At 44.6% G+C, this 22,480-nt stretch overlaps 2 protein-coding genes and 1 long non-coding RNA gene across 9 annotated transcripts in view; 2 read left to right on the top strand and 1 right to left on the bottom strand.

Moving 5' to 3' along the window:
• Nucleotides 1–5,021: 5,021 nt before the first annotated feature.
• Nucleotides 5,022–16,982, top strand: ndnf (neuron-derived neurotrophic factor). The gene is made up of 4 exons (XM_061779387.1): nt 5,022–5,200; nt 11,837–12,040; nt 12,372–12,496; nt 14,420–16,982. The coding sequence occupies exons 2-4, from the start codon at nt 11,838–11,840 to the stop codon at nt 15,802–15,804; spliced, it is 1,713 nt and encodes a 570-aa protein (XP_061635371.1). The 5' UTR covers nt 5,022–5,200; nt 11,837; the 3' UTR covers nt 15,805–16,982.
• Nucleotides 7,489–22,478, bottom strand: LOC133480786 (uncharacterized). Its single transcript, XR_009789367.1, has 3 exons — nt 22,443–22,478; nt 8,548–8,681; nt 7,489–7,639 (listed from the first exon to the last, which is right to left on the bottom strand). It is a non-coding gene; the product is annotated as an uncharacterized LOC133480786 (long non-coding RNA).
• Nucleotides 21,905–22,480, top strand: part of prdm5 (PR domain containing 5) — a 40,196-nt gene continuing 39,620 nt past the window's right edge. For all 7 annotated transcript variants that reach the window (XM_061779385.1, XM_061779383.1, XM_061779382.1 and 4 more), the window contains exon 1: nt 21,905–22,156. In XM_061779385.1, the coding sequence (XP_061635369.1) occupies nt 22,064–22,156 (93 nt within the window). In that variant the 5' untranslated portion in view covers nt 21,905–22,063. The remainder of the gene's footprint in view (nt 22,157–22,480) is intronic.

Raw genomic sequence — 22,480 nt, 5'->3', positions numbered from 1 at the left:
AACGAGGTACCAGTACTCATTTTAAACATCTAGAGTGGCCAACACGGATACCGATTTTTAACCCCGAAAGACGGGGATACACTTACCCATTTCTAACCGTCAAAGTTGCTACACAGATACTATTTTTTAACATCTAATGCAGAGTACGCAAATACAAATTTTGAACTCCGAAAGCGGGGTACACCTGTACTAACTTTTGACATCTAAAGTGGGTACAAGGAATACTAATTTGTAACATCTAAAGCGGGATAAATATACTAATTTGTCACATTTAAAGTGGGGTACATAAAACCGATTTTTTTTACCCCTTAAGTGGTGTACACACATGCTGATTTTTAACGTCTAAAGTGGGTTACACATACTGATTTTTATCCTCAAAAGCATCTGGCACCAATATAAGTTTGGTAAACAGTGCACCCCACTTAACTCTGTCAAATGACTCGATGATATTGCTTGCCAAATATATTCAAATAATAGTAATAATAATAATAATCATCAATAGTTGATCAGTGAGGTATATGTGGATATTTTTTGTTTATACGATATAGTGCATCATCCCTCCAGTTCCTTCATTCAAGAAAGCACGATGACTGTAAAATCTTCACATTGCTGCCACCCAGCGGGGGGTTGTGAGTAGTGAAGGTGCAAATATATATATATATTAGTTTTTTTTTCTGGTGGAGTTGCACATTAGGCCAGAGGGGGGCAGTGTTTACCAACTTAATGGCTGGTTGACTTAAGGCTGATTAAGAAATGGAAGAATGCCTAAACATTAAAGACTTGATTGCGAGATAAATCAGCAATATTCTGTAAACGTATCACCGAAGCAGCTGCAAAATATTGATATCACAATTGGTATCATTATTTCTCTTATGGTACAGTATCAATACATCGGCATGAAATATCGATATTGTGATTTGACTGTTTATCAGTGGCACTAAAAAGTACTGATACATGAAATATCGATATTCTGAAGTGCCTTTATCTCTCACCCTAAAGTACTAATACATTAGCATCAAATATTGATATCGTGACGTATCGTCCTTACACTAAAGTACCGATGCACCATCAAATATCGATATCGTGATGTCATTACGCGGCAAAGTATGGATACATCAGTCACGAATAATAATGTGTGTTATCGCTCACGGTGAAATATCGCTAACGAAACAGACGGAAAGCTGGGAAAGTCCCGATGTCAGTGTGGTGTGAAGGTCGGGAGTGAGGTGGAACTTTTCCCCTCGTCTGTAATCTCCCGCGAGGGGGGTACGAGAGCGTCTCCTCCTCTTCGTCATCTTCCTCTTCCTCGCGTTGTCTGTGTTTACTGTGCACATTCCACGCCCGGAGCCGGCGTAGCTCCGACGTTTCACTAAAAGGACTCGAGAAGGCTTGTGCCATTGTCAATGTAAACTTTGGCCTTTTGTTTACATGTGACCACCCGACCCCCGACCCCCGCCTTCCCTTTGAGGCGAACGTCCCGTTTCGCTGCCCTCTTATTGGATAATGTCAGGAAAAGCTCGCTCGTGTCCACTCCACGTCTGCTTTCAATTGAGCCTTTCGGGCTTTTTTGTCTCATCGGCAGCCAAAAGATGCTCTGATGTTTTCCGAGTGCCAGGGTGGGAAACCTGCGGGCCCCCGGGCCATATGGGGCTCCTTACGGCCTCGCGCTAGCATAACCAGCTAACAGAAACAGGCTAATTTTAACGGATAACACGCGAATAGCACGAAAGGATCGAAAAGCGAATCACATAGTCGCAAATTGTTCTGTACGGTTACAGTGGTACCTTCACTTACAAGACATAGAGAAGAAAAAAGGCGTACAAAAGCTGCCAAAAACCGAAGATAATATGATTAAACTTGGAAAAAAAATCAGACCCAAAAAATGACAAAAACAAGTCTGACAAAAAAATTACAAAAAAACTCAAGACTGAGAATTAAAAAAAAAAAAAAAAAAAAAAGCAGGCAAAAATGACATGTCAAAACTTGTTTTTGAACCAGGCAGAAAATCAGACAAAAACAAATAAAAGTGACCAGAACATAAAATAATAATAAAAAAAAAAGTTTAAGTTTAATATTGCAAGAAAATGGCCAAAAACAACTGACAAAAAAGTGACAATGAACTTGGACAAAAGTAAAATAAAAAACAAAAGTCTACCAAAACTTAGACATGAAGTGATGTGAAGGACGCGCTCGTGTTGAAGACGAAGAACGAACGGGGGGGGGGGGGGGGGGGGGGGCTGACGGTAAACGCCGTCGGAGGACGGCGACGTCGCCGCCTCGTTTCCACTCCCGTGTTGTGCTGTTTGCCCACCTGGCCTTCCACAAACAGCCCGTCTGTCCGCCTGTCAGCGCACGCCGACCACACGGACGGCACAAACACAAACGGCCAGGAAAGGCTTTGTTCTCCTGGGGGCCACTTTGTGGGGGTGCGGTTGGGGGGGGGGCGAGGTCCCTCTGGAAGTCATTCACTTTCAGGGCTTTTCCATACTCAATTGTTGAAAAATGTCAGCCCCTGAAGCTCGTTTCACTTCGCAACACAAAATTCGGCAGACACGCGTCTCCTATCATGAGTAGAACCAGCAAAAAAAAAAAAAAAAAAAAAACATTAAGAAGCCATGCCTGAAAACACACAGGAAGTAGGCCATTTTGTTTCGGAGCTGCCATTTTCGGGTCATTTTCAGGAGTCCTTTCAAGTTTTGGAAAACTCAGCCCCTGAAGTTAGTTCCGCTTGGCGTCGTGACATTTGGCGAACGTGTCTATCATGAGTCGAACCCCCAAAAGTGTCAAGAAGCCATGCCCGAAAACACACAGGAGGTCTTTTGCTTCAGTTTGAGGCGGCCATTTTGGAGTCATTTTGGGCCTTATCCGGGAGTTCTTGGAATTGTCTTGAAAATTCAACCCCTCGGTTCAGTGTCACTTAGGTCCATTCAATTTGGTTGACAGGTCTATCTTGAGTAGAACCACAAAAAAAAAAAAAAAAAAAAAAAAGTTTCAAGAAGCTATATCTGAAAAGACACAGGGAGTCAGCCGATGTGTTTTAAGTGGCCATTTCCAGGAGTTCCGGGATTTTCGGAAAATTCAGCCTCTGAAGTTAGTTTCACTTCGAAATGTGAACTGTGAAAATGACTTTTTTTGTTGCCAAAACACTGTCATTCCCACGACAGACGCCAGATGTCACTATTGCACAAATTGTGATTCTCTTGGGCCGCGTCTCGGTGATTGCATACATAGCTCGTTATCGACATATTTCTAATCCGAAGCGTTAAAATGTAATTAGAGGAATGCGTGTGCATACAGTGGAGTGTGCACCGAAAGCAGGAAACGGCGGCATCCCATAAATCCACGCTGGCCGCCGTTCAAAGCATCTAGTCACTCTTATCGCAGCACAAATATTGACTCACCCGTGTTGCTTTTTGTCTTCCTGGGGAATGATCGACAAGGTGGACAAAGTGGGAAGTGGCGCAGACTAAGGAGGACAAAAAAAACAAAACAAAAAAACATCAACAATAATAAAAAACAACAACAATAAAACAGAATTGCTAAGATCCTTCACTTGTTGCCGGGCGGAATTTGCGGTGCACAATTGCTCGTGCCGCTATTGCTTGTAATAGCCGATTTGTACTTGCGATATTGCAATTTTATTCAAGTAAAAATGTTGATTCATAGTTATGTCATGAAATTACAGTTGTATTCCAATTTCATTTTCTGTGAAATTACAAATGTATTCTCCGTAAAAAGCTCTCTTGCGCCGCATGAATTGAGAATGACACCTGTTTTCTGCTCAAACAAAACGAGCGTTGTGGCAAAATTGTAACTTCATTCTTGTGAAACGTACAAATCACATTTCAAATGTATTCTGGTAAGATTAAGAATTGCTAGTTGTGAAATTACAAGCTTATTTTTTGTCAAATTCTAACTTTATTGTCATAACATTGCCCAATTATTCTTGTCAAATTGCAACCTTGACAACTACGAATGTGTTCTCGTAAAAGAAAGAATTGTGGTCAAATTACACATTTTTTTGTAAAACAGCAAATTTCTCGCAAAATTACTCATTTCATCTTGAAAATGATAAATGTATTCTCGTAAAATGACCAATTCACTCGCAGTACACGCGCCACTAGATGGCGGCAAAGCACTTTTCGCCTTTAGACAAGGTTACGGCCTGACGAAATGAAGCTCCTCCCCTTATTTCAACACAGTCGCTTCACTGCAAACGCAAAATAAAGAGTCGGTTGCCCGGTTTTCAGTCGCCCGATTCCGCTGGTCCGCAACCGATTTATCAGCTACGATTGTTTTAGCTGATTCCGGACGATTTTGATCCAAATATCACATTGGTTTGGCTCAATCGGGTCAACGTTCGGAACTACGGCCACATGTTTTTGGTTTACGTGTACGGGTATTTTTGCTTTATGTCAGGGGTTCTCAACCTCGGGGCGCGGCCCCCTAGGGGGCCGTGAGTCCTTCCTTGTAAGAAATGAAATACACTAACAGTCGCAAGGTTGTATTAGCCAAGTCACAAGTAAGCCTTACGTCTTTGCCTTCAAGTCCCAAGTCGAGACTGGCGAGTCCGGAGTCAAGTCGCGAGTCCTAGACTTTGAAACAGGACTTGCGCCTTGACTCGGGACTTGTCCTACACTATGAAACGCAATGAAATCAATGTCTAGTGTATAATTGACAGTAAAGTTTGTCAAATCGGATTAATAAAAGGCAGATGTGCGCAAAAAAAAAAAACGCCGATAATCGGCCCGGGCGATAATCGTTGTATCTGTAGAACCGATGCAGCGTTAATCGCTTAATAAACCGGGATGGTGGGGAGTCCACGAAAAAGCCACTTCATCTCCTCCACTGTTGGAGCATTCTTAGTCGGTGCCTCGCCACTAGTGGCGCAGGCTACTAGTGCCAGCGCTCACTTTCTCTCTCTCCACTGGTGGGCCGGCGCGTCCAATCCAGTGGAGGTCTCCGGAGCGGCGGGGGAGGGGGGGAGGGAGGGAGGGAGGGATACCCTCTGCCTTCTCAGCTTCTCGCTCGCTCATTTTTCGCTGGGCTCGCGACGCAGGCACACGCGACGCGACGCGCACACGCGACGCGCACGACCCGTCGATGTGAGACGCGGACGACTGCGGCACGGGGACGGGAACTTTTGCTTCCGTGGAGCAACGACATCCTGCATCGGGACGCGGCACGCTCTTTAGCAAAGGTAACAGCGCAACTCGCGTCGTCGTCTTCTTCTTTTTCTTTTTCTTCTTCTTCTTCTTCTTCTTTGCATCTGGCGCTGCGGTCGTGCTGCGTTTAAGTAAACTTCTTCGCATTGGTTTATTGGGATATTTTTGAGGCTTCTCCTTCAAAGTGGCTTCCTTTTGCTTTTTTTTTTATGATGATGATGATGATTATTTGTGTTGTTGTTGTTGTCGTTATTCGTGCTTTGCATCGGCGGGAAGTTTAAAAAGAAGAAGAAGAGAAAAAAAACAAAGTTTCAAAGAGGTTGCAGTGATGCAGTCGCACGCAAACTTTGACGGGTGGAGCCTGAACGCAACGTTGGGGTTTGGGTTCATCACTTTGGTGACATTGGTGTTGTGGACCACTTGTGTTTTCATTCAAGAAAATGACATTGTTCAATTGCGGAGCCTGAACGCAACACTCGGCTTTGTAATAATTACAATAGTTTACTTGCAAACTTTCAATTGCAGACAGCGAATGCACCACAAGTGGTTAATTCACGAACACACATTTGTCTTACTTTGCTTTACTCAAAAGTTCGACTTGTCAACCCTGAACTCACCACTCGTGTTTTAATTCGAGAAATGTATTTGTCGATGGGCGGACCCTGAACGCAACACTGCTGTTTTCAACCGCACGAGTGTTTTGAATTCGAATTGTGGGTAAAGAACGCACCGCAAGTATTTTAATTCAAGAAATGTCTTCGGAAAACACTTTGTTTAGTTGCGTAGCCTGAACGCACCACAAGTGTTTTTATGAATGAAACCACTTTGTTTTTACTTTGCACTCAAAAGATTGACTTGTTAACCCTGAACGCACCACTAGTGTCCTCATTCGGGGAAATCACTATGTGGATTTGCGGACACTGAACGCACCACTAGTGTTTTAACTCATTGACAACACGTTTTAAATTACAATTATTGTTGAAGTTGCTTGCAAAGTTTGAATTGCGGACCCTGAATGCGGCGCGAGAGTTATCACTCCAAGAAATTACTTGACTTGGCGATCGTGAATAAACCAGTTTGTGCAAACACTTTTGTTGAATTGCAGACCCTGAATGCACCACTGGTGTTTTAATCCAAGAGATGACTTTTCAAATTGTGGACCCTTCCTTCATGCAATGCCAAGGTTGAGTTGCGGACCCTGAACGTGGCATTAGTTTTGAATTCATCCCGTTTCAAGCAAAATTTGAGTTGCGGACTTTGAACGCACCACGAGTCATTGATTCCCAAAATCACTTGTTTCTCGCTGGCATGTTCAGTTTGACTAGCGGACCCTGAACGCACCACGAGTGTTTACTGAGTAAAGTTTCAGGCTTTCATGAACAAATCATTAACGTGCATCACGTTTTGTGTGTGTGTGTGTGTGTCTGTGTGTAAATTGCATGTTTTTCAAAAATCATTCCTTTGCTTTATTTGTATTCATTTCTGTGGGAGAATGGTGGTCTTTAAGGCCCAGGAAGTGATGTCAAATTCCGTACAATTGAATGAATTAGGGGGTTCCCAACTCCAGGGTCGGGGGCTCAGAATGCGTCCCGATGTGAAGCGTTTGAAATGATTCCCAAGAAACACTTTTAACTGAGAGCAGAGAAGGCGTAAGTGATGGTAGTAGGTTGCACGGGTGGGTGGGAGAAGGGGAGGTAGTGAGGGTGGGGAGGTTGGGGTTAAAGTGGGTATTGGTGCGTTTAGTAGCGGGGTGGGGGTGGGGGGGGGGGGGGAGCCCCAATGAATGATGAACAACCCCCCAAAAAAAAGAAAAAAAGTCTTGAAATGGGAAAGGTCCGCGTGGCGTAGCGTAACTAAAGCCGCATTTGCATATGAAAACTTGTCGCTGAAAGAAATTCCGCCAGTGTTGCTGCAGTTATTGTCGACCGGGGCTGCGCTAAGGCTAACCGCTAATGCCTAAATCAGTCATTCTCAAAGTGTAGTATGCGAAGAATCACCGGATTAAATGGCCCAACTCTGCCTCATGTTCGGGTTTTAATCCAGTAGCGTTAAGTACAGTCCAGTTGTATTCAACTTTTTACCGTCACGGTCGATGCGCTTTTTGGCGTCATTTGTTTCCCAACACTTTTTCGGGCACCATTTTTCTTTAATTTGATGTATATCTGTTCAGATAGATAGATTTGTAGCTGGCATATATGGTATGGTATGTTGAGCCACTGGACATGATGTGGTATGCTTTGGATCACGACACGCGGACGGGCGGCCGGGCGGATCGGCCTTCTCGCTCCCGAGTCTCGCGCGTTGGGCGAAGCCCGTCGTTCCGCGGAGTCCGGCGCGGAGTGTTGCTTTTCCCACGAGGGCGCTCCCCTCGACTTCCTCGCCTCGCTCGTTCGGGGACGACCTTATTTCCCACGGGCCGTCTTCCCGTGGCCGGGGCCGCAAAGCCACCACATCGCTCACATGTCCTTGCCTCCCTTTGCATGGATGGATGGATTTTGGTAAAAAAAAAAAAAAAAAAAAAAAAAAAAAAGAAATCACAAAAACGTCAAAAACTCTGGCAAAAATACAAGAAAATTGACAAATAAATATGTGGGGGGGAAAATACATGAGAAAAAGAATTGACAAAAGTGCCAAGAAAAAACTCAAATCTGATAAACTGAAAAAAATACAAATCAGCCATCGATTAGTGATGAACTACGCCGCATTTTGACGTTTGGACAAATGTGGGGGATGTCGCCGCAGCAAAATATGAACAAAAATAATAAAAAAAATCTGACAAAAAAAAAAATAAATAATCCAATCGGTTTGTGATGGACTATGATGCGTTCTGCTTACGTACAAGTTCAGGCAATGTCGCCGCCTTTGGGATGGAACTCGTGCGGCAAAGCACTGTTGTGCACCAAAACCGACAAAAGAAATCTGAAAAGAAAACGTACCAAAAATAACTAAACAAACCCCCCCCCCCAAAAAAAAATTACATAATTATGTCAAAGACACAGACTAAAAGCTGATAAAATACAGCAAAAAGTGACAAAAATGGGGCATAAATGCATTTTAAAAAAACGACCAAAACTTGAAATATTTTTTAAAATGTACCTGTATAAAAGAAAATGTAAAAAAAAAAAAAAAGACAAAAAGTTGACAAAAATACATTAAAATCTGACAAACTGTTGTTGTTCCCCCCCCCCCCCCCCTCTCCAGTCATTTAAAACATCCCAGGAGGATTGTTACAGTTGACATTTTGCTGTCACGTTCTGGTATTTCCTCTGTCAGTGCGCTCGCACAAGTCGGCCCAACGGGGAAACCCGTCCTCGTTCTGGGCCCGCCGCAGCCGCGCATTCCGCGTGCCGGGAATTGGCCGCGTCGACCAATGATCACGCACCTCTTCACGTGCGCTCCAATAGTTCCCTGGTCGTCGTCTTCTTCTTCTTCGATAGTGCGCCTTGAAAAGTTGTTGTCAATCCTGCTCCAGCCTGACTTGTCTCCCTTTACTAGTTGACCCACATGTACCGAAATCTGCACATTCAAAAACAGAAGACGACTGAAATCAATTTGGACTATGATTATGATATAGACTCTCAAAGTTCTTATTTCACTCAACGCAGTCATCTGTTGTTGCTGCAAGCGCTTCTGCTCCCTCCTTAAAAACTCGTGACTAGCTACTAGTCCATGTCACGCTGGAAAAATTGAGTGGAGTAGTAAAGTTGACTAGTCGTCTGCATTCTTTGGATCAGGAGTTGCTCCTTTGAGTTAGCTAAAGACGCTTTTGCCTTTTTCAATGCCCCAACCCCCTCGCAAAACGATCATCTTTGCTGAAATCCGCCTCATGCGTTCCAGATGCGCAAGATTTTTTGATGTTTAATGTCGTGCAATGACAGCGTGTGTGTGACCATGTTGACACAATCGTGTGTCCCAGCACGGCTGCTCAGCACGTGTGCATATACTGTACGTGCGCGTGTTTCCTAATAGCGATGACATCATGACAGCGATGGCGCAAATCTTGACGGGACACGAATGTGACACAGGCGGTAAAAGTGAGAACGCTTCACGCAATTAACTACAGTATCGTTAAGCCTCCGGCTAATTTTTGCGTCTTTGCTCCATCAAACGTGTTCGCGGGTCGACGTGACCCGATGTGTGTTTGACCAGAAGAAAAAAAAAAAAAATATATATATATATATATATATATATGTATATATATTGTCACTGACACTTTGTTGTGTGGTGGTGTTGGCAAAAAGCAAATGCAGCGAAGCTGGGAGCCAAAAGGATTTTTCATTTAACAAAAAAAGGCAAGCAAGGTATGTCATAGATCGAAACGCGAAGTCACCAAAGTCCCGAAAAGCGAGCTTCAAAGAAACTGAGGGAATCAACACAACATGACGAGATTCAAAACAGCATCAGTGAACAGACACAGACTGAGTGAAAGCAGGAAACTGAAATACAAGCTAGCTGACGAGACAACGAGGCACACCTGGACAAGACGCGAGTGGCCGCAGGGAGCTGATTGGTCGACACAAGCAGCAGGGCTCACGGGCGCGGGGGGGGGGGGCGAACGAAGACCTAACGAGCGAGACGAGACGTGGACATGGGACGCGGGAAAACAAAACGGAATAGAATCTAAATCGCAAAAAGCACAGACAAATACGCATCAGATACGTTCAAAAACATCCGATGGAAAGGAGAGAAGAAAAAAGGCCCTCATTCATTCATTGACATTTTTCAAATATTTTCTTTTTCTCCAGTTTTACATTCATTGGACCCGCAACATTTACAGGGGACGCAGAGATAGAAGGATAGATAGAACAATAGGTACTTGTTCTGTAGATAGATAGATAGATAGATAGATCCATCGATCGATCGTACAATGATGGATATAGACCAAAAGCTGGACAGGACCATCACGAGATAGAACAATAGATGGCTTGATGGATCGATAGATAGGCGATAGCTAGCTAGATAGAATGATAGATAGGTAGCGGAACAATAGCTAAAGAACAATAGATGGCTGGATAGAACAAGACGGATACAGTAGATGATAAGACAGCCACATATAGTACAACAATAGATCAATGATAGATAGCAGAACAATAGCTAGGTGGAGCGATAGCTTAATAGAACAATAGATGGTAGATAGACAGAATGATAGATAAAAGTACGATAGCTATGGGATGATGGATGGAACAATAGAATTATCGGGATAGATCGATAGATGTGTACGAAGACAGAATGAGAGAAAGATAGACGCTAGATAAGACTGATCGACGGATCGATGAATGTTGGCTATATATGATGCGGTATGCTTTGGATCGCGAGTTGTTCGCTTCCTCCGACACACGATGTGGTATGCTTTGGATCTTTGGATCGGGACCATCCTTTTCGTTCGCTAAAGACGCCGGTTGCCTTTTTTAAACCGCTCTCAGCATTTTTGCCCCCCAAAAAATGTGTTCAAGTCGAAGCTGTGTGTGGTCAGCAAGGGAGAGGGCTCGGTCTTTTTGGTCGGTCGTGAAGGTCATTTGAAGGACACGGCACGGCCGGCGGCAAAGTATCTGGCTAATCTGCCGCCATTACGCTGATTAAATCACCAGGGATTTGGCGTTCCCATCAGCCGCGATCAATGGCTCCAAAATCAATAGGACACGCGAGGTCCTCTCAGCACCGCGCCCATCTGTGCGCCAACAAAAACCTCAATAAATGTTCAACGACACGGATTTGGGGGATTTTTAAATATGTATTATTAAGCGGTTTATGAACCCGCTGTGGTTTCCCTCCTTCACACGTTCGTGTTTTTACATTTAATCCCTCCGTCCGCTCGGTTGCCTGCCGTCCTTTCACTTTTTATCTGTCACGCTATAGCTAATCTGTCACTCGCGTTTAGCGTTAATTAAGGTCCCGCATCCGCAAGGCAAAAAAATATACACCGCTCAAAAAATGAAGACACCACTGCAAAATTAACAGTTGGTCCGATTTTGCTATTTATAGACATGTTTGGATAAAATGTCTTAATCAGTGAACTACTGACAACATAATTCCCAAATATTGGAAATGAGAGCATTATTTGCAGCAAAAAAATGGTCAAGTGTTTTATTAAATATTCTTTTTCCAGCGCTGTACATACACTAGTATGACAGTTGAATTGATTAATGACATTTCAATTCATTTTAGTGGGAAAATTTATTTGGCACATAAAATTGAGTTGCGAGCTTTGTCACGGAACGAATTCAACTCATAATTCAAGGCACCAATATATTATTATCGTGGGCCTAAGATTGAAAATCAAATGAAGCGTACATTGAAATGTGCTTCCCAAAAGTGTTGTAAATTACTGTATTTTTGCGTTTGAAATAATTTAAAAACCCCGCCCCTCGCTACTGCTAGCTAGTTTATCTAATTATGTACCAGAATGAAAGCGAGCTTAGCTTCCACTGAACTAAAAAGTAGAAACAGTGACTGAAAGGGCACAGTTATCTATCTAAAAGTATCGTTCGTGTGTTCGTTGTTGTCTTGTACTATTTCTCTATTTGCCAAATGCGTCCAAAAAAGAGCTTTTAAGGGACTGTTTTTTTTTTTTTTTGCTAGTTGTTAGCATTGCTAAGCCAAGAGTGAAGCTATAACTGATCAAGCCAATAACGGGGCTGATAAGTGACAAATATCTGGTGTTTGTGCTCCAGGATGAGGCAGTGTAAAGGCTGGAGGAGTGGACTGCTGCTTCTGGTCCTGCTGGGTTTTCTGGGGACTTTGTCGCAGAAGCTGCCCACGCGAGATGAGGGACTTTTCCAGATGCAGATCCGAGACAAGTCCATCTTCCACGACTCGTCCGTCCTTCCCGACGGAGCCGAGGTCAGCGGCTACCTCTTCAGGGACACGCCGAAAAGGTAAAAAAAAAAAAAAAAAAAAAATCACAAAATAACACCAGTAAAATGGTTTTGAGATAATGTCATTGAAAAAGTAAGAACGCACACAACTTTGTAGAGCCACCATGCCATTTTTGAAAAACGTTATTATTATTGAAGAAACGGAGAGAAATGTGGAAAAAAGACTGTGGTCAGAGAAAGGGACGTTAGAACGAAAGCACACAACATGGCGGAGCCACCACATGTCAAGAGTTGACTTTAAAAAAAGGGAACTGTAGAAACTACAAGAAACGAGGCAGAGTAGGTGGAAATTTTAAGCGTCTGACGTGGGTATCTGGAATGGTTCTCCCAGGTACTACTTTGTGGTGGAAGAAGACAACACGCCGCTGTCGGTGACGGTGACGCCGTGCGACGCGCCGCTGGAATGGACGCTGACGCTGCAGGAGCTGCCCGAGGAGGCCAGCGGCGAGGCGTCAGGTAGCGGACCGAGAGGACCGGGTGGACCGGGCCTTAATGACTAGTCCGATGTGGAAAAGTGCGCGTGTCGGCCGGGCTTTCTTTAAGTCGCTCCGTCTGACCGCTTGTGGGCTGGCGTGCCTTTAATTTGAGAGAATCAAAGCCACGCCGTCCCTTTACTTAGGTCGCCCTGATCCTTTCAAGTCGGGTGCCACTGTGTCTGTCCGTCTGGCCGTCTTCCCTCCTTCGTTTCCCTTTGACCGCTTCATACTAGAATTCCAAAGCTTCTTCCAATCCAGTTCAGTTCGATACCATGGTATCACAAAAACTTTGCCAACGATACCAATAGTATCACGATACTGTGCCAAATCACGAAACTTTGCCAGTGATCGCGTAACGATTTATTGCCAGTGATACAGATAGTATCATAGTAGGAAACTGTGCAAAAGACACCGATAGTATCACGTGTGACTGCTCACGATACTGATACTTTTCCATTTCACGACACTTGGCTCACGATACTGATACTTCGTCACAGACGTACGAATGTGACCGACTGCGCATCTGCAAGTAAAATCGATTCGTTTGGCTAGGGCTGGCTAACCTCTGGCCCGTGGACAATTTGCTGCCCACCGTCCATTTCTTACGACATTTGACAATGGCAGGGCTAAGGTTAGTGAGGGCTTGAGGGTGTTAGCCGTGCGATGTGAGCATACTGGCCGTCTGCACGGTAACATACGCGAACACCTGGGCGCGCGTCACGTCAAACCTCAGCCAGATGATTTATTGCTCGCGTTCACTGTTGAAGACATGTTCCTGGCGTCAAAAGGAGCAGAGTTGCTTCCTAAAGTGGAGCAACCGTGTCCAATTTGGACCGGGGAGTTTGTTCTCATGGCTGTGCTGGGAGCAGATCACTGGAGCGTTAATTTTTAGTACACCGCCGAGAAGACTCTCCGGTCGACAAACATAATATTATGGTTTCTCCAGCAAGAGCTTGAACTGTTTCCGAAGCCACAAGGCTCCTTTGTAGCCGAGGCCAAGTCGACGTCAGGGGGGGCTGTGATCTTTTCGGGATGTTTGCTGTGAAATCACGGCGGGCGTGTTTGTGGATAATTGTGCGCGTGAGGCTTCCTCTCACTGCATCCGACCTTCAACAGACGAAGGAAGGGAAAAAATCCTCACGTCAGAGTTGCCGACAGTATCAAGATACTTGACCAAAAATACCGATAGTATCACAATATGTCGCCCACGGTACTGATAGTCTCATTAAACTTTGCCGCCGATACCAATCGTAAGTCGACATATAATATATTATACAGTAGGTAGTATGACAGTAGTTTGCGATTGTGACACACATTACTTTGCCGACGGCACCCGTAGTGTCAAGATACTTTGCCAACGATAGACTATCGCAATAGTTTTTTGAATAACATTTTTCAGATGACACCGATAGTATCACGATACAATGCCAGCGATACTCGTAGCATCACTGCATGCCAACGATACTGATCAGAGCAGAGTACTTTGACGATGTTACCAATAATATCACGTTACTGTTCAAATGATACTGATAGTGTTCACGATACTTTGCCAATGGAGGCGCTAGTCTGAAGCTACATGATACCAATAGCAGCATAATACTTGGCAGAAGTTACGAATAGTCCCACGATACTTTGCCAACTATACCAATAGTATTGAAAACTTTGCCAACGATACCGCTGATTCGGCAGAGACGGTATCGTAAACCTTTGCCAACAATATTGATAGTATGATGATACTTTGCCAATGATACTTTAGCAACAATACCGACACTATGTCAATACTACGTATACGTTATGATGATACTTTGCCAACAATACTGATGGCATCAAGAAACTGATCCCAATACTTTGCCAATGATACTGAGCGTATCACTAAATATGGTTGCACCTGTGTTGTTTTCAGGGGAGCCCGAGCCCCTGGACCAGCAGAAGCAGCAAGTGACGGTGGACGAGGGCACAGAGCTGTTCGCCTACAAGGGCAACGACGTGGAGTCCTACGTGGCCACCAGCGCGCCGTCCGGCCTCTACCAGCTGGAACTGCTGTGCACCGAGAAGGACAGCAACTTCAAGGTGTACGCCTCTACCACACCCGAGTCCGACCAGCCCTACCCGGAGCTGCCCTACGACCCTCGCGTGGACGTCACCTCGCTGGGTCGCACCACCGTCACCCTGGCCTGGAAGCCCACGCCCACGGGTTTCCTGATGGGCCAGCCGGTGCAGTACTGTGTGGTCATCAACAAGGAGCACAACTTCAAAAGCATGTGCGCCGCCGAGGCCAAGATGGGCGCCGACGATGCCTTCATGTTCGCGCCCAAGCCGGGGAGGGACTTCAGTCTGTTCGACTTCGCCCACTTTGGCTTCGTCCCGCCCGGCAAAGACCGAGGCCCGATGAGCAACAAGATCTCGCGGGCGTACCCGGCCAAGCCCAAAACGTCAGACATTCACAAGTTGTGCATCGGAAACAAAAACATCTTCACCGTCTCCGACCTGAAGCCTGACACCCAGTACTACTTTGACGTCTTTGCCGTCAACTCCGCCACCAACACCAGCACCGCCTACGTGGGCACCTTCGCCCGCACTAAGGAGGAAGCCCGGCAGAAGACGGTGGAGCTCAAGGACGGCAAAGTGTCAGACGTGTTCATCAAGAGGAAAGGCAGCAAGTTCCTTCGCTTCGCCCCCGTGTCGTCGCACCAGCGGGTGACGCTTTTCGTGCACGCCTGTCTGGATGCGGTACAGGTGCAGGTGAGGCGCGATGGCAAGCTGCTGCTCTCGCAAAACGTGGAGGGCGTGCGGCAGTTCCAGCTGCGCGGAAAGCCCAAGGCCAAGTACCTGATCCGCCTGCGGGGCAGTCGCAAGGGCGCCTCCACTCTCAAGGTGTTGGCCACCACCCGAGCGGGCAGCAAGCAGCCCTTCCCGTCCCTGCCCGAGGACACCCGCATCAAGGCCTTCGACAAGCTGCGCACCTGCTCCTCCGTCACCGTGGCCTGGCTGGGGACGCAAGAGCGCAACAAATACTGCGTCTACCGCAAGGAGGTGGCCGACGACTACGGCGAGGAGCAGAGGCGGCGCGAGCAGAACCGCTGCGCCGGGCCCGAGACGCGGCGCAAGTCGGAGAAGGTTCTGTGCAAGTACTTCCACAGCCCCAACCTGCAGAAGGCGGTGACCACGGAGACGGTCGCGGGGCTGGAGGCCGGAAAGAGCTACCTGCTGGACGTCTACGTGGTGGCGCACAGCGGACACTCGGTCAAGTACCAGAGCAAACTGGTGAAAACGAGGAAGTACTGCTAAAAGTGACTGCCAACAGAAGAAGAAATCTATTATAAATATATATATGGAATAAGTTTATTTAACTCTTTGAAAGATATACAGACTGACTACTCACCTGTGGCGGAGACGGAACTGTTGCTGGAGACATCCACCTGTATATTTATGTTTACATTTCCCCCACCTCGTCAGCGGGATCGTCTTTCGATCGTCGCTGCGTGACTATTGACTATCGAAAATCAAAAAACGGAAAAAAAAAAAAAAAAGACTGATTATTTTGTGATTATTTATTTTATATAACACGCAAAAGAACAGTCACATCCACCTCACAGTTTGTTGTTTTTTTAAATATGTAATTGATTCGATGATTCATTTTTCTGACTTTTCAGAGTCTGTACTTTTTTCCACTTAGAGTCAGATCGGTACTTGTACGTTTACCAGTCTTTTTTTTACACGTGTGTACGTCTACTTAAGTAGACGGCACTTTTCTGCCGTCTGTGAAATGCCGGGAGAAGAGTGAAACACATTAACACTGCTGCTGTCAGCCACAGCTCACACGCAACACTCACACAGAGAGTCGCCAATGTTACAAAATGTACAGTAACCTATAAAATGGATGCTGCCATTTTTTTTGTGTGTGTGTGTGTGTGTTCAAACGCATACAAAAAGGGTTGTTTTAACAAGTTCAAACTATTAATAGGTTAAACCATAACAAAGATATATATTTTGAATGGCCTCTCTCGCACAGATTTCCACCTGTTGCGATTGTATCCGCAGCCAAAAAGATGGAACATTTTCTTTCATTTAAAAAAAAAAAAGAAATCAGAAAATAATCAGTCACTTTTTCACATTTTGATTTTCGATTGCCAATTGAAAGTGGAAAGAACGAATGCTAGCTTGTATAGACCTCTCGCTGCCTGTTCTCCACCACATTGTACCAAGACTTTAAATTATTTTATACTTTTTCTCTCTCTGTGTTTCTCTCGATGAAGTGTTACCATGACATTCCCTTGTGTAATCGCTCTCTTGTGCTTGTGTCCTGTGCTCGGAGATGTTGTGTTATCATCACTGTATCAACGTGTGTTTGTGTGCGCGATGGCCTGAATGTGTGCGCGAGTGTGTGTCACGTGTACAGAGTTGTCCTGCCAATATTCATGTCCAGTACATAAACACTAAATATAGAAGACGTAATCCCTGTGTCACCCTGGGTGTCGTGTTCTTTTTGCCCGAGCGCCATCGAGACGAAAGCGCCTCGTGTTGAAGGTTATATAACGTGATAGCCCACAGAGACATGGGCTATCTGAGAGTCTTGGAAAGCGGCGCAAAGATGTACTTGCCGCGTGTGTCAATGGGATCTATTGAGCGGTTGGTTACTCGTTGTGGGCCTCAACTTGGCACATCGAGTAGAATCAAAGCAAGTACGGTTCCTATTCCACGACACCGGTTGATCTTCATTTGAGCACAGGGAATAATGCCGATAGTATGAAACCGTATACACTGGAAACTCGGTTTACGAACGAGCCGGTTTACCGATGATTTGTTTTATGAACCATTTTTGAAAAGACCCATTTGCTCGGGGTACTACGTTCCGATTTTCGGTTTACAGACTCGCCATGGCTGCAGAAGGCTCAGACCTTTTCTCCCGCAGTAAAGTCGTTTTTGAAGATTCATTTGTGTTTTCTTGTGAAAAAACAGTGAATTTCCAACAATGGCATCATATTTTTGAGAGAAAATGTAATTTTTTTTTTTCAGAAAAAGACTGGATTTTTGCATGAAGGTTGCATCTTTGTCAAGAACAACTGCAGAACAAAGTGATGAACTTAGGACAATCATGTCATATTTTAAAAACAATAGTTATATATATATATATTTTTTTAAAGCTGTCCTTTTTCATGATTTTTGGGGGGAAGAAGAAAAAAGAAAGTTGCCTTTAAGAACAATGGAGCGGCTAGACTTAATTTTGCATGACAAATGGTCTCGCTCGTATGGAAGCTGCCACACCAGAAGAAAAACCGATGTAGCTAGTAACTTCCATGTATAAGACGCGCATACCTCCATCGGACTCCGTCAGTCACCTGAACCGGAAGGAAACGCTTTTCCCAAATGCGAAAAATTGCGCTGCATAACAGCAAGGGCGGTCTGGTGATTTCGTCGCGCGTCATCGGCGCCGTAATTCCCTCAAAAGGCCACGCAGGCCCGTCCAAGTGAAACCAGGGTTCATCCCGTGACCTCGCCGCTTCAGGAAATGGTTTATTCAGCCTTGAAATAGGGAGTTGCGGCCAGGCGGGGGTGGCCGGGCCCCCTCCAAACGTACGTTTGGGCCATTTGAGGGGGGAACGCACACATCAATTTTGGAAAATGGTGTATGGAAGGTTTTGTGCGTTGGCCAAACGGGAGGTTTGTTCCTCCAGAGAAAATATTTGCTCGAGTCTGAAAGAATCTCCTCTCCGCCGTTTTTGCTCCGAGAAAAAGCGCGCGGCCCGGCCGGCGGTGAGTTCTGGCGGCGGTCCCGAAGAGTCCGAGTCTCGGTCGGGAACGTCTTTAATAAAGAGACAAATGCGTCTCTGTCGTCTGCTTTGTCAATTTGTCCGACGAATAGCCGTCCGTCAGGCTGAAGCGGGACGTCTCGGGACGTTTGGACCGGTTCCCGCTGGAGATTTACAAGAAAGTGGGGAAGAAGGCTGTCATTTTAAAGCCATTTTCTTCTGCACTTTGGCTTTTTCTCAGCCAAAGAATGTGACACCCGTCGGTCGAATATCAAATATAAATAGCATCATATCCACGCTCACCTCAACAGTGACGACATCGTACAATTCGGAATTTGAAGAAAATTTGACGTGGTGCAAAACATCCGTGACCGCAAGTCTGGCGAACTCAACTTTTTGGGAGGCAAAAAAAAAAAAAAAAAAGTTTCGTTTTTTTTTTTGGGGGGGGGAAAAAAATGATCATTTCTGGGGGAAAACTTTAACCTTTTTTTTCAAAAAAATGATTTTTTTGGGGAAAAAAAGTCTGTTATCACAATTAGAGTTTTCTTGGGAAAATTCTGTTTTCGTAAAAAAACACTTTTTTCATCATAGGTTAACAAAGTCATATTTTTTTCAAGTGCAAGTTATACGTTTTTGTAAAAAAAAATTCAAAGTGGGTTCAATATATTTTCTAAGTCTGAATTTGCCTCCAAAAACTTTTCCGAGTAAAAAGGTCAGATTGTTTTTTATAGAAAGAAAAATCACATTATGGCAAAGTTGTATTTTAAAAATAGTTTTTTCTAGGAATTTATTTTTCTCGGAAAAAATATTTTGTAATGAATTAATGTATTTTTTCAAGAAGAAAAAGAAAATGTATTTTGACAGAAAAATTCATCATCTTAGGAAAAAAATTTTAAACAAGAAAATGTCACATTTTCCCCAAAAGTATTGATTTTACTATATATACTGTATATAAAGCCGTGATCTCCAACTCTCACTGAAGCGGCTGGGATGAGAATCGGCACCTCCAAATCTGAGACCGTGGTCCTCAGTGGGAAAAGGGCGGCGTGCCCTTTCCGGGTCGGGGATGAGATCCTGCCCCGAGTGGAGGAGTTCAAGTATCTTGGGGTCTTGTTCACGAGTGAGGGAAGAATGGAACGGGAGATCGACAGGCGGATCGGTGCGGCGTCTGCACTGATGCGGACTTGGCATCGGTCCGTTGTGGGGAAGAAGGAGCGAAGCCGAAAGGCGAAGCTCTCGATTTACCGGTCGATCTACGTTCCTACCCTCACCTCCGGTCACGAGAAGAAGAACGAGATCCCGGGTACAAGCGGCCGAAATGAGTTTCCTCCGCAGGGTGTCCGGGCTCTCCCTTAGAGAACGGGTGAAAAGCTCGGTCATCCGGGAGGATCTCAGAGTAGAGCCGCTGCTCCTCCGCATCGAGAGGAGCCAGATGAGGGGGCTGGGGCATCTGATTCGGACGCCTCCCCGGTGAGGCGTTCAGGGCACGTCCCGCCGGGAGGAGACGACCACGCCAGGGAGACTACGTCTTTCGGCTGGCCTGGGAACGTCTCGGGATCCCCTCGGAAGAGCTGGATGAAGTGGCTGGGGTGGGGGAAGTATGGGCATCCCTGCTAAAGCTACTGCCCCCGCGACACGACCTTGGATAAACGGTAGAAATTTTTTTTTTGAAAGAAAACATTTTGAATTTTACACTGAAGTTAATTTTGTCCATTTTAGTTAAAGAAATTGAGAAAAAAATTTGATTTTGTTTTTGAAGATTTTTTTCTCCTCCAACAGGACTTATTTTATGAGAAAACAGTCGTCATTTTACAAGAGTAAAATAAAGTTTTTTTTAATAGAATGTTGTCATTTTACAACAATCAAGTACTAGTTTCTTGATTTTTAACAAACAGAAAAAAAAGCAGTATTTATAATATGCACATATTTTTTGACAAGTTGAACTCTTCCGACAATGAAGTCCTATTTCCTGAGAGAAAGAAAATCTGCTACTTTTCCCATTGGAATGTTGCGTTTGTTTGTATTCCTTCGCATGTGCTGCTGTGTTCTGAATGTCCGCCATCCATTTTCAGAATGTTTGACAAACAAAAGCAAAGCAGCTGGTGAACTGCGCGCTAAACGCGGATGAATTCAATCCCGCGTCTGCCGGAGGAAAAAAACCATCCATCGAGCCGAGGTCATCTGCCGACTTTGGCGAAATGCTCGCACGGCAGGAAGCCGGGAAAGTGCCGTAAACAAACGCTCCAAAGGACGCCACGCAACCATCTTGACGCCAAAATAGCAAAGTCGGGAAGAGAAAATACGACATTCGCAAACAGTCTCTCGTCTGGCTTGAAGATGTAAGCTTTTATTTTCCGTCACTGAACAGTAAAAAAGTGCTTTGGAGACCGATAACACCAAATTTAACACCTCCTGACACAAATGAGTCACATGACACAGAGGAAGGAAAATTGCTACTTTTGCTGCTTACTGTACATTTGGACACTTTCACTTCGGGGTGCAGTCACTTTTGTTGCCGGCGGACTGTTTAGACAGCAATTCAGTCACTCGATTGGAGCGCACAGGAAGTGCACACTTCAAACTACGTTGCGGCAAAATGTCATTTCTTCGGTGTTGTCCCATGAAAACATAAAATGGGGATCTCGGGAAAAATGGGCGGGGCAACTCACTTCTGCGAGAGACAGATAAAACATACATATGACCATGTTCAACACGGCGGGATTTGTATATTCCAGACCCACCTCAAAATATGCCCGGAAATCTAGAAATTAAATATCATTAAAAAAAAATTATTTTACCCTTAAACACCTTTCAACGGAGTAAAACATTCTCGAATGATTGGGGTGCTGGTAGATGTCCAATTCATAATAATAACAACGTTGTTGATGATGATGATAATAATAATCATAACAATAACAACAACAACAATAACAACATTATGTATGCAGTGTCTTTTTTTATTTTTTGTAATACATATTGTTTGATTGAAATAAAACTAACAATATAATGAAAATAAAGTACAATAAAAAAATATATAATGCAAATATTTTGATATTCAAAGTAAAAATGTTTTCTTAGTAATCTTAAACTGATCAAAAATGAAATCTGATATAAAAAAATAATAAGAACATGTGGCTTGAATAATATAAGATAATAAAATAAAACCTGTCTAATAATATATCCTCAAAATAAAAACAATGTAAACATAAAATATCCATATAATATGAATGTATGTGATGTAATAAAATAAAAAATAATAAAAAAAATGGTAAATTACTAGCCCGCGACCCTAGTGAGGAGAAGCGGTTCAGAAAATGGATGGATAGAGTAAATTACTAAGATTAGTGACAGTAAAAATAATCAAATGTACAAATGTATAGAACTATATACTAACATCAGAAGTAAATGTTAATTGGATAATGAAAAAAAAAATAAATGGCATTTATTTAACGATACCATAGTCCAACAAATGTATGCGCTTCTGTCTTGTCTTCCATGTTGAGTTCTATTTTGAGTTTGCTGAGGCCGCATTTTCATTGGCTGCAGCAAAAGGTACAGCTTCTGGTTACAAACTTTTTGGACCAATCAGAAGGCGCCGTTCGCCTTTCCTGCCCCGAGCCGAGTAGCAACAAGTCCAACCTGGCCCCGGCGGACCCGGACCCCGACCTGGACTCTCCCCGCCGCCGCGGACGCCGTCGAGACCAGGCTCCGAATCCGAAGCGACGATGCTGGCTCGCCCCCAAAACCTCTAGCGTCCATTTTGTGGCGTTTCATGAAGACAGCGGCGGACCACCGACATGTTGGGGATGTACGTGCCGGACAGATTCTCCCTGCGCTCGTCCAAAGTCCAGGATGGAATCGGTCTGTTCACGGCGCGGCGGGTCAAAAAGGTTCGTTCCCCTTTCCCCACCTCCACAAAACGTACCGCAAGTCGCCGTGTTTTGTTTCGAGGTCGCTTGCCCTCTTTTGAAAGTGGCTGTCAAAGTTGTGACGTGCGGTGCCACGTAGCAACACAACTTTTCTTTTTTTTCCTTCCCCCTTTCCTCGCTTCCTCCCGCCCCCCCCTCACTCCTCATTTGTTTCTTCCCCTCTTCACCTTCTCCGAGTTCACATTCACGACATCAACTCGACACAAAAAGTCAACTTGACAACGTATTACGTGTAAAAGTCACTTACGTAGGAGCATCTCCTCGCTCTGTCCTTTAAATGAGGTA

Source organism: Phyllopteryx taeniolatus, chromosome 7, assembly GCF_024500385.1.
Source record: "Phyllopteryx taeniolatus isolate TA_2022b chromosome 7, UOR_Ptae_1.2, whole genome shotgun sequence".
Classification (NCBI taxonomy): domain Eukaryota; kingdom Metazoa; phylum Chordata; class Actinopteri; order Syngnathiformes; family Syngnathidae; genus Phyllopteryx; species Phyllopteryx taeniolatus.
This window is presented reverse-complemented; position numbering and strand designations above follow the sequence as displayed.

Coding starts and splice junctions, on each gene's coding strand:
- ndnf (XM_061779387.1), top strand. CDS start 11,838: ATGAGGCAGTGTAAAGGCTGGAGGAGTGGACTGCTGCTTCTGGTCCTG. Junction 12,041..12,371: donor TTCAGGGACACGCCGAAAAG/GTAAAAAAAAAA, acceptor TGGTTCTCCCAG/GTACTACTTTGTGGTGGAAG. Junction 12,497..14,419: donor GGCCAGCGGCGAGGCGTCAG/GTAGCGGACCGA, acceptor TGTTGTTTTCAG/GGGAGCCCGAGCCCCTGGAC.